Source organism: Aplidium turbinatum, chromosome 1 (assembly GCF_918807975.1).
Source record: "Aplidium turbinatum chromosome 1, kaAplTurb1.1, whole genome shotgun sequence".
NCBI lineage: Eukaryota > Metazoa > Chordata > Ascidiacea > Aplousobranchia > Polyclinidae > Aplidium > Aplidium turbinatum.
Window position 1 is genome coordinate 60,206,933 of NC_137472.1, and position 17,980 is coordinate 60,224,912.

Sequence of the window (17,980 nt, forward strand, 5' to 3'; positions counted from 1 at the left end):
TTAACTCATTAACCGTACTGTAAACAGACGGTAAACGAAACTTGCTTAGCAATTTTAGTAGACTTTACCTACAGTATTGCACATTAAGTTTAAAAATAATTCCGTGATAGAATCATGAAACCACCAAATCCGGAAGCCTGCATGTATGCGAGGAGTGTGTGACGTTACAATAATAGAATCATTAAGAATGGCAATAGCAATATTTCAATTGTACGTTTAAGTTTGGTTATTATATTGGCCTCACCAGTATCGCCCCACCATGAAACTTGACTGTTAGTGCTGTCATGGCGATTGAGACCTCTATGGCATGGGGCAGTGGCAACACTGCACTTTTCAGGAAACTATCTTTTGCTACATTTTCAAGCTTTTCCTTTCTTTTTATAATTTTATTGACGTTACATAATTTTGCAATCCGCTACTATTGTTCAATATAAAACATTTTATTGCTTTTATTGGTTCCAATCGAAATATAACTTACAATAATTCATTTTACTGTTGTTCCTCAGAAGAGATTGCAAGTGAGCACCAAAGTCATTTCAGGAACAAGTAACTGAATTTTGAATGGCGACAAGTAATTGAAAGGCACTGGAGTCTAATTTTCAAATCAAGTTTTTTTGCTGACACTCACCGCAAAAACAATACAAGCCAAACATAGTAAAGATCTCGAAAATTAAGTTACGACAAATCGCGAATGTTAGCATGTGCTTGAGACTGAAGTAAGGCCTATTAAGTTAAACAATTCGGCACGGTCAAGACGGATTCAGAAAAATTTCATATTGGCAAAATAAACAGAAAAAATTAATAACAAAAAAGTATTTATGGATTTAGATGATTATATTTAACAAAAAAGTGATATTATTCAGAGTTATGAACTACCATCATTATCAGCCGCTAAGGAAGACATTGATTTCTGCTAATCTTGCACATGTATCACAGAAGTAGGTGGTCAATTCGAGTACGGGAACAATATTTTATTGGAGTTGTTTTAGCTCTTCTGCACCGTCTTGTTTGTACCCAAAAGGCGGAAAGAGTAGTAGAAAGTTCAATTTAGTATCGACACGCTGTGCGACAAATCACTACAGTTTGGATGCACAGTATTGCAGCTTCCAGTTGCAACTCTTTATCATAGCAATCGTTCAACTTCATCATCATAAAATTGCTTCCATCAACGCTAACTTGAACTACGGGTCTTATGTAAACAAAAGTCAAGGTTTATTGATTATTATTAAACAAAAACGTTATTTGTTTCCAGCGTTTTTACTACATCGCTACATGTAGTAAAAACGTTGGAAAAAAGCCAAGCACCAATTACAATGACGAAGATCGATTAACTTGGCGGCTTTTCATTCCAATTTGTAGCCTGGCGTTGCACATCGATTGCATCATTTACTAAGTTCTAGAATCTAATCAGTCGCTTTTTTCACTTCAACTTCTGCAGACGTTAAATCAAACGAAACTGATAAATATTCTTAACCTAAATAATTTTTTATAAATGTTTTGTATGAATTGTTTTTATATTTTGGTAAGAACAATCTCAGATGAGCACAGCCTAAGAATTGCCAATAGTGTAACTTCAAATTGCACTTTGCTGAAACTTTTAAGTTGCATTTGAACTACTACAGTTAGCCTTTTACTGGCATAACACACTGAGGTACGAGGAGTCTTTTTTATATCTTTTTAAATGAATAGGCTAACTAACGAGTAGCCTACTGTGTTTCGAAAGCTAGTCCTCAATGGCGCAATAACATTAGCCTACAACATTGGTGAGAACTTACTGAAACGTCGATACGCTTTTAAAATAAAACAGCCAAAACACAACAATACAACAGGGTTATAACATTATAACTGGTGAGCATTGTAACAATATACTTTACAATATTTACAAATAGTTTTAACAGTCCAACGTTTCGGTTTAACTTAAGCCCTAATCAGGAATCTGAATCCTGAATATATTAATAAAATTGCAATAAATTTCAACTTCTAGAAGGTAACTATCAAACTTATTACAAGCATCAAGAAATACGCAGAGATTAAAAGCTACAGTGTGGAAAACATACAGACGGAAAACAAATTTCATCAGGAAAAAAGCAACTGCGTAACTGCAAAAGAATTTGCACCACAGGGTACGTGATACTTCTAGTAAATGTTGAGAATGGACGCGACTCCCAGGAAATACACTTACGCAATTCTTGGATAAAAAGATTAACTGATTTTGACCTTTAATCAAACAAGATCACCAACTTTACTTTCCATAGAATGCGTAATATTCAATTGCTTTAAGAAAAAAAAATTAAATTAATAAATTTAAACAAAATTGAGAATCGCATATACTCAATAGTCAATATGATACGGTAAAATAATCTTTTTTTAGGCTTGATTGGCCATATCACAAGTAAGAAAAAATTAGGACACACTGTTTTTTTGTGGAAAGATCAACAAAAAAACAAGCTTGCGGAAAACAGCGTCCCACTTTCTTCAATAACCTGAAGGATCATCTTCATGTTACAACCACAACAATTTTGCATGCAGTCAAATACCGGAATAAATGGAAAGAACTAAGCATGAACGCGTAAGCCTGAAACAGGCATGTTAAATTATTTTATAAAGAAGAAGAAAAAAGATACTCAATATAGCCTACAATAACCTACAGACAACTAAAAACCTTGATTTGATACTGAAACGGAAGATTATTCACAGCTTTTCGCATTTTTAGTTCTATTCTGTGTCAAAACTAATATCCTGTTGTTTTATTTATACATTAAGTTGATAGGCCTACTACATAAAAAAATTATCAAAATGCCAAAAATACCATAATAACTATATACCGAAAGATTCAAGGAGTTATGAATATGAAATAATGCTTAGGAATGATTTTCAATGACAATAGATTTGCAATAATCTTATTACATTTGAATATAAAACCAAATTTAAGATTCAACCGAGAGGGCGCACAGATTGCGCAACTAGACGCATGAGCAAATTGAAAAATTGAGGCATGCCGGAAAATCACAAGCGATTAATTAAAAATGCCCACACCGTGAATAATACTCAATTGTTATTCAAGAAAAATATATTTAAATTAACAAATTAAAACAAAACTTAAGAACCGTAGCCTATATACTCAACTTACAGCAGCTTACAGGCTATTTAGACCATTGATTTGTAGCTGAAATAGAAGAATATTCATAGAACTCCCCATGGCCAAGACCCAAATGTGTAACGCGTTATCCAAGAGATCATACTTAGTTGATGGCAAATAAGAATCCGCCACATCAACATATTTATCAAGTCAAGTAGGCTATAATGAACTTACCAACACAGATATTAACCTGAGCGGATGAATTGTTGCACATTTCAAGGAAGTACAGTCAAGCTAAATTAAATTGTTTGTTGCTAGAGTCATAAGTATAGTAGACAACCGGAAACAGACATTGCAGTCGGCTGCAGCGTGGGTCAGGTGTACGTCGGAAGGCGTACACCGATGCATAGCGCTCAAGTCCGCTTTCCCGCAATGCAGGATAAAGATAAACAAACAAACAAACAAACAAACAAACAAAGTGAATGGAACTTTCGAAAGAACGTTGTATGCTGTTTATTTGGGTACAACCATATTCGGTTGAACTACAGTTCGTTAAACAAGAATTTGTCAAACTAAAATTTATTGTAATAAAACGACACTATAGCAAAATCTATCACACTGAATGTGAGAAATTTTTAAAACAAAACAAGAAAAACAACGCAAGAAGCGTAGGTTAAGGAAAGTGCAGCTAGCACCTGTATTGCAGCGGTGGGATGGCCCAGCGGATAAAACGTTCGCTTTCCTATCATGCAAGCCTTGTTCGACTCCCGGCAAGCTGGTTGTTGAAAAACACCGCTCACTCTTACCCAGAGTGTAATAAATTGGGTGGCAGGGAGAAAGGAACTGGCCACAGGCCACCCTACTCCCCTCAGTGCATACGATTTAGTACAATGAGAACCTTATCTATTCATCATACGATGCTCTGGTCAAGTATGAGACTTACTTTTATCGACATAGGACACCAAAGCGCAGTTCTTCTGTTCAATTTTTACAATTAGTTTAAAACTGTGGTAAGACCACCATTTTGTGTCTTGTGAATACAAAATGTTACCTTATAATTGAAAAACGCTAAAATAACAAAGAAAATTTCTTGGTCACTCAATCAAAGATGACGCTCTTAGTACTTTGATACAGTGATACAGTTGAGAAAACAAGATAATTAAAAACAAGTTTTTCGACAGAACGTCTTTGATGCCTTACGTTTGCAACTATTTATTGATCGCCAGTTTGCGGTTACTGTATCTTGTTTTGCTCAAATGTTGGAATTGAAATTTAGATTGTCAATTATTGCACAACAACAGCTTATTATGACAAACCACTTCGAAACAAACTAAACCATAAACAAATTGAAGTCACGTTAACGAGTCACTTCGGCAAAACAACAATCTGACTGAAACAAATACAAAAATGCTACTAATGAATTGCTAGTACAACCCAGTTAATGTTTAACAAAAAAAACATTAATAGGCTATATCTTTACAACATGCAGCTGTCTCTTCTACTCATCTTGCAACCAAACCTCCCATGATTACTGTTTCCGGTCTTTTGCTATACGCTTTTCTATTACTCGCTGTCGATATTTATAAACAATAAACAAATACTGTAAAAGAAAGTTAAAGCGAGTTCTGCACCACTGTCCGTAAGCAGAAAATTTTCATTCTTTGTTTAACTCACAAACTCGATTCTAAACTAGGGTAACGAAGTAACCTGATGAAATTGCGGTTAAATTTAATTTAAATTCAACTCAAAAGCAGTTATTTATTATTAGTTAGATAACAGTTTTTCGTGTCATATAGTAATATGAAACATTAGCATTTATTAATTAAGTTCTTTAGACTATTTTGAGAACCAGTTTTGAATTCATTCAACGTTTACAGACGTTAAATCAATATTAGAACGTACTGATTTGCTGTCTGTGTATTAATTATAAGAGAACTTTTTTCTAGTCTTCAAATTCACAAACTCTGTCTGAAATGACATTCTGGGAAATGTACATCAACATCAATTGTTGGAAATAGGTTAAGCTTACCCAGACAGCAAATCAGTTGTTTTCTACATTGATTTAACGTTTGCCAATGTTGAATCAATGTACAATGCAGAAAAACGACTGATTTGCTGTCTGGGTAGTTTACATCAAGACAACATACTTCTTATTCTATTATCATGTGACAATCTTTAATTTGGAACAAAAAAATGCGGTGGTGTTTACGGAAATTATTAATTTCCTCATAAACTATCATCAGTTCCTTTCTAAATACATGACAGCCTGAATATATGACAGCCTGAATATATGACTGCATTAAACGCATTCTCTCGACATTCTTCTTCTTCATTGCATGCAAAAGCTGAAAAACATCTCGCTTTTTCACCACTTCTTCTTCATCGTAGTCACACGGCCGTAGCCCAGAGGATCACGCAAGCTCTTGCTCTATCGTTGAACTCAGCCAAATCTTGTTCAGAGCACCTTGCTTTTAGCTCTGAGCATTCTAGTAGATGTTGCATTGTTTGCTCCTGTCCGCATTTGCAACGTGTTTCCCATGGAATACCCCCAGTGTCTCATTAAAGTTTTACACCTGCCAATACCAGTTCTTAAGCGGTTGAGGCATCGCCAATACTTCGACGGTTCACGCTTTCCGGGAGGAAGGCCCTCTACCGACAAGAGCTCCATATTGGCCAATATCGGTCCGGCTGCCAGTCCCTCCTGCCATTGTTGAACCCGCACATTGGCAGCGACATCGTCTTGACCTAATGGGACAACTGAGGCAAAGAAACTTTTTCTTGACTTCAGACGCTTGTGTGCTGGAGTCTAGCCATACACTGGGTGTCTCAAATCCATTTCCTAACAAGATCTTTCCTTTCTGCTGGTCAGTGGTCACGCTTCTTCTAATGTTGGGAGAAGTAGGCTAATTCCAGACAGAATGTGCAGCGACGTGATGTTGGTTGGTTTGAAACAACCTGTAATCGAACGGCAGCTTTGGTTCAATATGGGGTCAATTTTCTTGGCATGTGCTGAGCATTCCCACACTGGGCAAGCATATTCTGCAACCGAATAGCATAAGGCTAAAGCAGTTGACCGTATTGTGTCAAAGGTCTGCGGCATAGCATTTAAGCTGAGATACATTGCCCCTTTAACAGTATTACGGGCTTTATATTATGCTTTGTTTCAATCCAAGATCCAATACTCGATTATAAATTGAGGAAGAGCAAACTCTACATTGCTTGCTCCACTACAAGTGCTACAAAACAAGTTCATTCGATCCTGCTTATTTTTGCCGAGGTCAACAAATACAACTGTTCTTTATCACCAATTTAATGTGCTCAGAATTGACGATATTATTAAATTAGAAACTGCAAAATTTATGTACATATATGTGCACAAAATGCTGCCCCGGGCCTTTGCTGGCTGCTTTATTTTTGTAAATGAAATTCACCATCATAAAACCCGTCAGAACCAAAAAAAATGATTTATATTTGCCTTCTACGACGTCAAACTGTGATAAGAAGATGTTATGTTTTAATGGAGTGAAACTATGGAATCAAGTACCAAAAAAAAAATAAAAGAAAAGTCTTACAATGTTTTTAAATTTAAATATAAATGTTTATTAAAGAATTTGTGCAATGATCACTCCTGAAACGTATCATCCGTTTATTTCTCTACACAATGTTTTTTTTATGTTGCTCTGTGTTATTCCATTGTTAAAGTATTGTTAATTCCATTGTTAATTTTTACAAATTAAAGTGCTAGTATTGTGCTATATATTATATACCGTATGTGTTAATGTTCTTAATTTTGGGTCTTTTGTTTAAATGTTTGGGTGGCAGCTGACTTTGGTGACCTTTTGGTCTTTCGCTGCCATCCTTGTTGTGCGAATTATTTGTGTTTATTGTCTTTTTGCTTTTTGTGTCTTTCTTTTTCGCCAACAAAACAAAAAATAAACTGAACTGTACTGAACTGTCAGGGAGGGCACCCTGATCGACATTGATTTGCTGATTTGTCTGATCGACGATCGACATTGCTGTAAGGCGATTTAAACAATCAAGGAATCACATACCTTCGACTAAACTTGGCAACAATAAAAGCCTGGTTTGACTGGTTTCAACTGTTTGAATAAACCAAAATGTGAAAATATTGAAAGCTTAGATTTGCTTATTTAAAAATTAATTAAAGTATTCCGCAAACAGCCACTTTGTCTCAATTGTCTGGTTCAGGTCTGGGAAAGATCTGATCAGATTGATACCAATCTGATGAATGTCTGGACCAGATAAAGTTCAATTTCGTGTCTAGGTTTGTTTGATTTTGAGGCTTTTTTAATTTCATTTTATTTTAAAATAATTCTTTTCTTTTTACTCCAAGCAATTATTTTTTTTCTTGTGAGTGAAAACAAATTGAAAAATATTATTATTCTAGGAACCCGGAATTCCTTATAGTAATTACAATTTTAAAGGCGTGATGACGTGTTGCAAGCAATTCACCGAATAGTCAGTCTTACAAATTCTGAAGACAAACATCTTTGAAATACCTGTCAAATTTGGTATAAAATAAAGTTACTCTACCTTGATTACATTTCGTAGCTTTTGTTTATGAAGAAATTTGTTTGATTGCACGAGACCTCTGCATTTTTGTTAGTACTAACTAAAATTATAGCGTTATTGTTGGTCACAATGTATTGAAGACCTACTTTTCAGCAAGGTTGTCTTCGACCGTCCTACAATTTGTTAATTCCTTTTTTCTAAATCTCGTGGTTCAGTTTTCAATCATATCAACTATTTGCGTCTAGTTTAGTTGAATTTTTGTCCTTTAATGTCGATTTCTTGCCATATCTATTCATCTTTGTGATGAGTTTTTTTGCACAAGATATATTTTCCCAACCGTCAGCAATGCCCATGATAACTCATCGACGTAAATCTTGAAATCAATAGTACATTCATCTCGTTCATAAAAATTCTGATTACCCATGGACAAGCGGTGGGATGGCGCAGCAGTGGTGGGATGGCGCAGCGGATAAAGCGCTCGCTTTCCAATCATGCAATCCTGGTTCGACTCCCGACTTAATGTGATTTTTAGAAAACACCGCTCACCTCTACCCAGGGTGTAATAAATTGGGTGGGCGTAGTTGCTGAAGGAAAGGCGGCCGAGAGAAAGGAACTGGCCACCCTACTCTCGTTAGTGCCGAAGGCTTAGTATAATGAGAACTTTATCTTTTTATGCCCGGATGCTTGGATCCAGTATGGGACTCACTTTTACCCATAGACACAATATTCAAGTATTCAATCAACAATATTCGATTTTCATCATTTTTTAAACTTTTTCCCAATCTTATTTTTTTCTAGTGGTTTCGACAGAGAGAAATCCTTGAACTTTTTACACCATGTTGTTCTCAACTTCATGTGCGCTTTTGCCGTTTCCACACCTCTGCATTGTTTGGTATGCATTGTTTTCCTTGAAATAGTTAAGAAGAAAAACGAAGTAGCAACTGTAGCTACCACAATAGATGCATGAGCTGAACACAAAACAAGTGCGCATGCGCAAGTCCATTACCAAAACCACTGCTGGGAATTTGCAGTAACAGTGCCACGTTCTGAAAAGATATTTAACTGAACTTGTTTAGGTAAGTTTTCCAAAACAGTCAGTGTCACCGCTAAAGCAACACAAACAAAGTTTTACCTAAACAATGAGTAACCTCCTCAATAACCCAGGCTTGTAGCCAAAAATCTGTTCCAAATCAAAGCCGTATCTGCATAAGAACGTAATGCAAGAGTTTGAAAGTAGCCACTGCCTTATAAATGGTGCAATATTTTGTCTTCTGCAAAGAAGTGAAATACCGTGCTCTGAAAAGGTTTACTTTACTCAATTGACCTGGTCAAGCTGCTGGTTTCAAATTTCTGCAATATTATTTAGTTTGTATAACTTGGCCTTGACCAGTACAAAGGTCAACACTTTTGTACACCGACACTGCTGATGGAACGATGTACAACTTAAAAGGGATCGATGTAATTGTCTTTTGCAAAAAGGAAAAAAAGAGCGAACATTTAAAGGATGATTGATTTGTGAATGACGACCATTGCTAAGTTTGTAAACTTGTAAAAAGATTCTAAAGTTGCACAGTCCAAGATATTCTAGTAATCCTCCCACATTTAATTAGTCGCTATTCCGAACATGGCCCGATATGTCACATGTGCAAGCCTTTTTTTCATATATGAAAGTAGATGACTTTATTTTTAGAGGATCAAATTTATGCTAATCTCCGTAATTAATAACTCGTATGTAAGTTTTTACATGTAGTTTGAACAATAGCACACTCGAACAACTAACAAAACACTTCTGTTTTCTATCTACCAAACCAGCTACTAAGTAGTAAAAGTCAAAGCTCTGCGCTCAAAAAGTACTCTTGGCTCTTAAGATCTCAGCACTGGCTGACCTACTGCAAGTGTTTATAATATTCAGAGACTAGGTTGTGTGTTGCAAAATATTGTGTGAAGATGATGTCACAATGCAAATTGACGTCAAACAACAAGCGCTATTACTACGCTACAGAAATTAATGAAAATGTTGCTTCCAATGCTTCGTGAAACTCAGCAGCGTGAGAACTCTCACTGCCTCCATATTCACAAATTTCAATGTCTACAGGAGCTGTTTGAACTGCATTTACGAAGTTACTAGGGTTCAACCTTTGCATTTTAAAGTAAAAATAAAAATTCGTATTTTATGACCTAAACCAGACAATATGACTTTTTATGACTTTATAACTTCTTCAATTGACCCCGCAACAACGTCATTGTTTCACTGTTATCGATTTGACAACTTTCTGTACCATCAAAAAATACGACTTTAATGACTTTTGCTGGCCCTAAATATGACTTATGACAGGCTGACAGCCTATTGTAAAGCCAACTTCAGTAGGCTACAATAAGAAGATAATGTTGCTTTAAACATTTCAGTGGCAAATTTATCCACATCTTCCTGAAACTTTTCAAAGCTTGAAATGCATGGACCACTTACAGCTAGATCGCCTTTTCTAAAATGATATCCCTTTTCACCAAAGATTTGCATGCAATATTTCTTTCAGAATTTGTGATCTCTCCTGAACAGTGAACAAGCTAAAAATGGTTATAGGCAAATTGTTCGTAAGCAATTGTTCGTAATACAGTTGTTCGTAAACTGTTTTTTTGTAAAATGAAATCCGTAAAACAATTCTTCGTAAAGCATTTCTTCGTATACATCAAATTTTAATTGCATGCACGAAAAAATGCTTTAGGAAGAATTGTTTTACGAAGAATTAAGTTTACGAACAATTGTTTTACGAACAATTGCTTACGAACAATTGCTTTACGAACAATTGCTTACGAACAATTGCTTACGAACAATTTGTCGGACACCACTAAAAATCGCTCTCCAGTCATTTGCATGTTGGGACTGTGAACACCTTTTGTAGGCTTTAACTGAAGTATATTGCAGCATTATCACAAATCTAACCACAGCTTCAGAATACATGGGTATAACTTTTGGTTTAGAAAATTTTCTATTCAATAATCTAGTTAACACACACGAAATTTCATCTTCAGAAAAGGTTTTCAGGTATGGCCAGAAGTTCTTCAGCATACTAAAAAGCCAAACTTTGTTAGTTTTACATTTCTAGCATTTACAAACTACTCAGGAAGCTGCACTACAGTTTGGTTCATCTGGTTTAGTTTTGCAAATGTGAAACTAAGTTGCTTTTCTTTCATCATCTGACTACAAAATTAAGTAGGCTACAGTAGCAATTAAAAAGTATGCTGAGGTGAAGATAAAATTGGGCCTGCAGTCATTGCAAATAAGAATCTTGACTTGCTCCGCAATCGGCCACATAATTTCAGTACATTGCTTTTCTGTGTTACGTTGCTTGAGAATATTACATGAAAACTAATTGCAGACTACAGACATTGTACCACTTATTAAAAAAAGGGGCGATTACTTTAAACCCGTATCAATGTATAGTCAATCGGGGATCCGCGTAAAGCACATACAAAAACATCAATAAATTTGAGAAAATGTGAATACTATAATATTAACGACAACCTTTCAACATGTATTCTAAAAGGTTGTAGTTAATATAGTATTCACATTTTTCTCAAATTGTACCACTTCATTGTTTTTGTTTCTCGGCAGCCGATTGCAGCAAGAATTGACAGCGATAGACATTGTTCCATTTTACTGTAGCTGCTTGACTTGCCTTTGCTTTGCTGTGACCAACTGCGTATGAGTTTTGCTCCCATCAATAAAAGTGTGCAGCAGCGCAATATTTTAACTCTAATCTTACAAAACTTTCTTACATTGAGTCAACGTCTACAAACTTGCGATTCATGTCTACAGACACACAATGCAACAATAATGAGTTTATTTGGATGAATTGTTACGAAACAATCGGCCAGGTATTGTAAAGCTTCAATAACATGATTTAATTTTTTATATAAACCAAAATTTTGTTACCCTTGCTGTCTAACCACAATGCAATTATAATTGAGACTATCCATTTGTCGTGCGTTCGGATTTAGCTTTTATACTGCAAACCATAGAAATGCTTTCAGATTTAACTTTAATTGTTTGTTCTTTTACCATTACATCTGATTTATTTCGTCTTCTTTCATCGTCATACTTAATTTCAAGCAATGACTGCCTCATTTACGAAAAGTGTCCAAGTTTCTCAGTCTGTTGTTGTTAATGTAGATCTGTGCTAATGTAGTTTTGTCGGTTTGTTGGTTTCAGTAGGTCAATCTTTGTCTGCCTTGGGCACGCTTCACTTCAATTTTGCATTTGAGAGAGAGGTGTTCTAATTATCTTTTTCACTGGATTCTTTATCTGTTTAAATTGTCGCAAAGCGTTTTGGTTAGAAAAACAAACAGCAAAAATGAACGGCAAACGAACTAGAGCAGACCACCAAGAATTTGGACTAATGATATTGAAGACTGGTCAGAACTTAATTACAAACTGCAGTAGAAAAATCTCACAACAGAGAAACTTGGCGGCCTCATTGCCTCCAACCCTCGACAAGAGAAAGGAACTTAATGATGATGATGGTTATGGTTAGTTTTTCTGACAGTCCAGAAAATTATCTGTATTTTTCTAAATGTCCACAGCACATTTCAAAACAGTTTGTTCTTTTATTCATTGTTTTGTAGTTTTGTTAACTGTCTATCATCTTTCACTTATTCTATTTAAAGGTTGGATAAGTGTAACATTTTAATACCCTGCAGCCAGTGGAGAAAGATGTAGCCTACTTGTTGCACTATACTGATTTCATTTGCTAAAAAGCAGTTTTGCTTAAGCAATACGTAGCTTAAATATTCAAAGATATCGTGATTTCTAGTAATCTTTTAGACCATTGTGTTTATTCGAAAATTATCATAAAAAAACAACCTATTTTCCAAAATTCTAAATTTTGCCAAAATTTACAATTTTTCTAAATTTACAATAATTGATCTGCTACGAATATGCTACGTCAAAAGTTGTTCTGTATTCCATTAATTTAATGAACATTGCATGGAAACAATTTCTTTTTGACGGCAAAGCAATGTAATTGTAACCTAATCAACTATACACAGTATAACTAGTCCAAATACTTTCATGCAGAGTTTTTGAAAATACGTTTGAGAACGAAACGCCTCTTTACTGCCACTTATTGATAGTTAATTCAACTTTACACCACAACGATCTGCTGATCTCCAACTCATTGCACAGCACATTATTCTTACATTGATTTAAAGTTTGTTGATGTTGCGACATTGAAAAAAGATACAGATTTATTGGCTGGACAACACTGCATATTACGCACCATTTGCGTCATCAATGAAACCGAACAGCAACTTAGTGCGTTTGTAAACTTTGCAAACCACTAAAATTAATGTCTTCATTTGGTTATAATATGTTAATTATTACCCATTTTGCTGCTAAGAAAGTAGTTTTTATAGTTTCAGCTCCTGCGATAAAGTCAATGGTGCATTGGTGCTGACTGACGAAACATTGGTACTAAAGCAATTTTAACATCTTGTGAGAGTAGTATCCTGCATCTGCAGTCAACCAGAACAACGCAAGAAAATAATTGAGATGTTAATCAATCAACATTTCACTGCCGATTTGGACACGATTGCGATTTTGCTCTTCCACATATTGCATCTGTCTTTAACTTTCCTCATCATTGGAAAATAATGGTTTTCTTTTCTTGTGTTATCCATTAGGTTCTTTACACCTCGTCAGGGCTTAATATCTTTAGGGCACCTCTACCGTTAGGTAATTGGTCAGTCTTGAATCTTTATCCTCGGAGTGACAAAGCCTTGATAGGTAATTCTTGGTAGTTTCGCATGCTTGTAGAGCTTGTAGTTTCGCATACATGAGATTTTTGACGCATCAGGGCCGGTTACCGAAATTGGCAAAGTGAAGTTTTCTGATCGTTGAAGTGTTGTTGCCGGGGAACTATTCCATTCATTAGGTGCCGCTGAATGGAAAGCGGTCCTGAAATGCGTTGCTCAAGCGCACACTCCGAGAGTCGAACCAACGCCGCGTGATCTTGAGCCCGGCGCGTAACCACTAAGCTATCGGGGCGGACAGCTGTATGTTGTCTTGCATTCTAAGATTCTTTCCTCTGCTCTTACCAACCACTGAATTAAGTTCATGTTTTATTGCTTATCGTTTTTATTGTGATTACTATGCCTTGGTAAAAACTAACGTGAATTCCGTTTCAACCCAGACAGCAAAATCCGTTATTTTTACATTGATTCAATGTCTGCAAACATCTCACACATATGATTTGTCATACACATATGTCATATGATTTAAAATCTAAATATTCTATTTGTATAAATTAATGCTTGGTAATTACTTCGCCAAGACAGCTGGTGGATTTGTGTCAAGTTTACTTACAGTAGGCCTTAGATTTTATCTTGTGCTTTTTTATTTATTTGCTTATTTTCCGTTACAGAAACTTTGCGAAGACACTGCAGGGCAATGGCGATTTATTTTATGTACGGTATGTCATTTGCAGTGACGATCGGTGAGGGAAAGCAAGGAAAGCAGTGCTTACCTTAGCAAAAACTATGCAAAATATAATGACTGAATTCTAGGTTTAACTTCTTATTATTTTTATCACGTCTATTTTAACTTGAAAATTACTGTTTTCGTGGCTAGAATTACTCGTAACGCTTGTGAGTAGTCTAAGACCTCACCAAACCGCATGTCTTGCCTATAAATGCCAATTAACGTAAACGCTTCTGTCAGAAACAACCACTGAGGCTCCAGGTAAGCAACTATCAAAATTGCTTACCCAAGTTCAAAAAATGTCAAAAAACGCCTTCGTTTTAACCAATCCTTACTCGTATTGCAAAACGTCACCAGCTGCTTAGCCAATCAGATAGGTTAGACTTGCTTAAGGTTAGTCTTGCTTTCCCAGTGACGTCAATGCATACATTTGCTAGAGCGACTAGACTAACTCGTCAGAATGATCTCTCGTCACGGTACACGCACAGCATCATAATTGCTGTTTTTTGATGTCTCCTCGCCATGTACTTTAGCCTACTAGCTTTCCTAGTCATGCCTTTGCCCTTTTTACAGCGTTGATATAACGTTACTTCGCCAATGTAAAGCTATGGACATACTCCCAAATATCTCGCATACTTTGAAAGCAAAACTGGGCTATTTGCAATTCTGTGGACATACCCCTTTTCTAGCTTGATAGTATGAATAGGTCTATGTCTAATGCTACCATAAATTATGGACATAACCCCCTTATTACAGAATCGTGCCAAGGATCTATGTCAAATTTTCCATTCAGGTCATGATGCAAATTCAAAAAAAATGCGAAAGAATTCAGTCCTTTCTATAGAATTATAACCTATTTGAATTGCCAAACAACATTCGTGTGAAAATAACTTGTGCAGTGCACCTGAATTAATATGGTATGATAACTGGTGTATCATCGTGCATTTGTGTTATTATTAATCCTTCCTTTTCTGGTCAGGTTGTTAATGACCAGTCTGGTTGACAGTCACTACAGAAATGGGCAGTGGGCAGTACAACTGATGCAGTACTGATACAGGGCAGTACTGATATTCCTGCGCTCATGGTTCGCTTCTTGCTCAAGTCACACTTGTGATAGAGTGACAGAAAACCAATTGCTACATTAAGACTATAGCTGATACAAAGCGACATTTAATATAACGTATCAAACAGTTTTTTCTTTGTCAATTGTGAAATGGTATTGACACTAAAAACTTCACCTGTCTCAGATGGCAATTTAAGTATTGATAGAAGCTGCGTTTCTCCTTGATAAGAAGCTAGTACAGCGAGGCAGTCGACACTTTTTTTCGAAGTGTCTATGAACAAACGCCACTCTTAAGCTCTATATTGTGGTACTTCCATTTTCAGCAGAAACCCTTTGATGTCTTTGCAGTAAACAACTTCAACTTATTGGCAAAAATATGGAAGCAATTCTTTTTCTCTCGCACGGTAAAATGTTATGGAAGCTCCGATTCCAAGACAGTTTTTGTCTTTGAGTCGACATGCCAACATTTCTGCTGCTTTTTTGGATAGGTTAAGATCCCTGATGAGATCACTCAGCTTTTCCTTGTTTGAATGTTTCTGGAATAGCTGAACTACTTTCAAACACACTTCCACCGCTGTTACTTGCAGAACTTTCTACCTCTTCATAAAACTCATCATACTCCATGGCCATGCACTTCCTCACAGTGAGGCACAGGTCATTGAGCAGATTCTAAATCCTGGTAATTCCAATTGCTTTTCTTGTGACGATTAAACCCCTGTATGTCTACCAAACAGAAGTACCGTAGCAGTCATTGAAATGGCTTTTTGGTTCTCTTCAAACCATTGGTACACCAAAATTAGGATTTTTAAGTTTACCTTTAGTCCACTTTCTCAGGCTTTCTACACATGCTTTGCAGATAATATGAGGTGCCCATGGCCTATCTTGGTCACCAAGTTTCACTTTAAAACTTAGCAAACGTTAAACTTAGCAAATTTTCTCTAGCCAAAATTTGAAAATATCGATATCTCAAAAACTGGAGCCAATTCAAAGAAACAGATGTTAGTTTTGGATTCAGTGGCAAAAATTGCCCAGAAGCCGTTAAAATATCTTCGGCACTCAAAAAAAAAATTTTGTTGGCCAGTGTAATTTAAACACTGTAAAAGTAATATCACTATATCATTTATCCAATGCAAAACAAAGCAAAATTATTGCAATCTGCCGAGGATTACACTTACAAAGTGATATGCTACCATACAATATATTTCTGTTTGAAGGCACCAGCTCTTCGCCACGTACACAAAATGTTGAAATAGGCTACAAAACTCCATTTGCTGATGACTACATGATTGCAAACAACGCCATGTTCTTTCAAAAGCACCACATCAAATCCAATCCTGGCAGTGTAACGGGCTATGTCCAGTTTGTGTTTTACAACCGGTTGTTACTTTGAGAACCTCACTGGCCTATGTCCAAAAAAGGGGTGTAAAAATGGGGGGTGGCACACAATTTTGAAAAGCATCTAGTTGTGTGCAAACCAAGGAGAGCGTGGTATGGTTGTAAGTATGTGGCACTGGTGTTTGATCGATTTGAGATATCAAAAATATTCAAAAAAATAAATGTTTTTTTGCTTTTATCTCAGTTTGATGATTTTGGACATAACACCATTTGGTTTTACCTCAACGATATAAAGTAACCTACACACACAGGCTGCTTTAATTCTGCACTTTGGACACAGCGTTTAATTTAGCTGAGTTGAGAAACCAGAGTATAACAGAGGGAACCGCATCCACACAATTTTGTGTTTTATCTCGAAGACACGTTGGCAACGCATAGATATGTGAGCTACTCCTGGTCAAAAGTTTACAACAAATTGCAAACTAAAAGTATTAGAAGTCTAGCAAGATTAATGTGCCGCATTTTATTGTAAACAATAACTATAGTTATAACAATAATATTTTTGTTTACCCTCGCACGTTGGTGGCAATCCTATAGACATTGATCGTACAAAAATAAAGTGATTGCACATATATCGACTATCTACCCGCGGCTAGTCTGGTTAGTGCAAACATGAACTGTGGTCACGATAACGCGTAAGCTGTACGCCTGCAACGGTGACAACTGCAAGCCCTAGTATTCATGAGGGTGTGATTTCTTTCAGGTGAAAAGTGGAAAAAACGGAAAATACTTATTTCAGAGCTTTATGAGAAAACTCGGAACGTTGCTGCCAGTAAGTAAATGTTTTTACCTCGTCAATACAGTTTTCTTTGCAAAGGTTGTTTTTGTGGGTGGCTTCAATTTTGGCGTGGCCTCTATTTAGGGGATTGTAAACCAGTATTGCATTGTTTTTTTTTTTTAAGTAGTTTTGCATTTAAAAAGTGTTCTAATTTCAAGTTAAAACGAACATAGAGTGAAAAATTATCAAGTGAATAAAATCAGCCAGGTTAGAAAACAACGGCTCCAGCAGCAATTATTAGTTTAGATATAAGCACGGAAAGCATAAAAGCACAATAAGTAAGCGTTACAAGAAAAAGTTGAAAAATCTTGGTCCCTAGGGGTCACATTCAGGCAACAGTACTCATTTCTTTCAGCGAGCACGAACTTTTCAAGTTGAAAAGTGGTCCAGTAGCTGAACAAAATTTTTCTGCAAGGACCTGACTAATCACAAGTTATTAAATCTTTGTCAATCATCTCTCTTAGCCTATAGTTAGTAGCTTTGACAAGGAGGTCCAGGTGGTATGTTTCGATCCGGCCCTAGAGGATTTTTGGGCCTGTAACTTTCCCAAGGGCCTGGAACAACAAACATCGCGTATTCTTTGGATATAATGTGTTTTTTTTAATTTCATAATTAAGCGCCCAGTAGCTCAGGATCCCAGAATCAAGATGTAATGTT

At 36.1% G+C, this 17,980-nt stretch overlaps 1 protein-coding gene across 1 annotated transcript in view; it reads left to right on the forward strand.

The window, feature by feature from the left end:
* The window catches only part of LOC145768036 (uncharacterized), a 32,528-nt gene that overhangs the window by 10,058 nt on the left and 4,490 nt on the right, over nt 1–17,980 (forward strand). Inside the window, exon 2 of the mRNA XM_082579544.1 lies at nt 17,249–17,317. Coding sequence (XP_082435670.1) covers nt 17,249–17,317 — 69 coding nt within the window. The remainder of the gene's footprint in view (nt 1–17,248; nt 17,318–17,980) is intronic.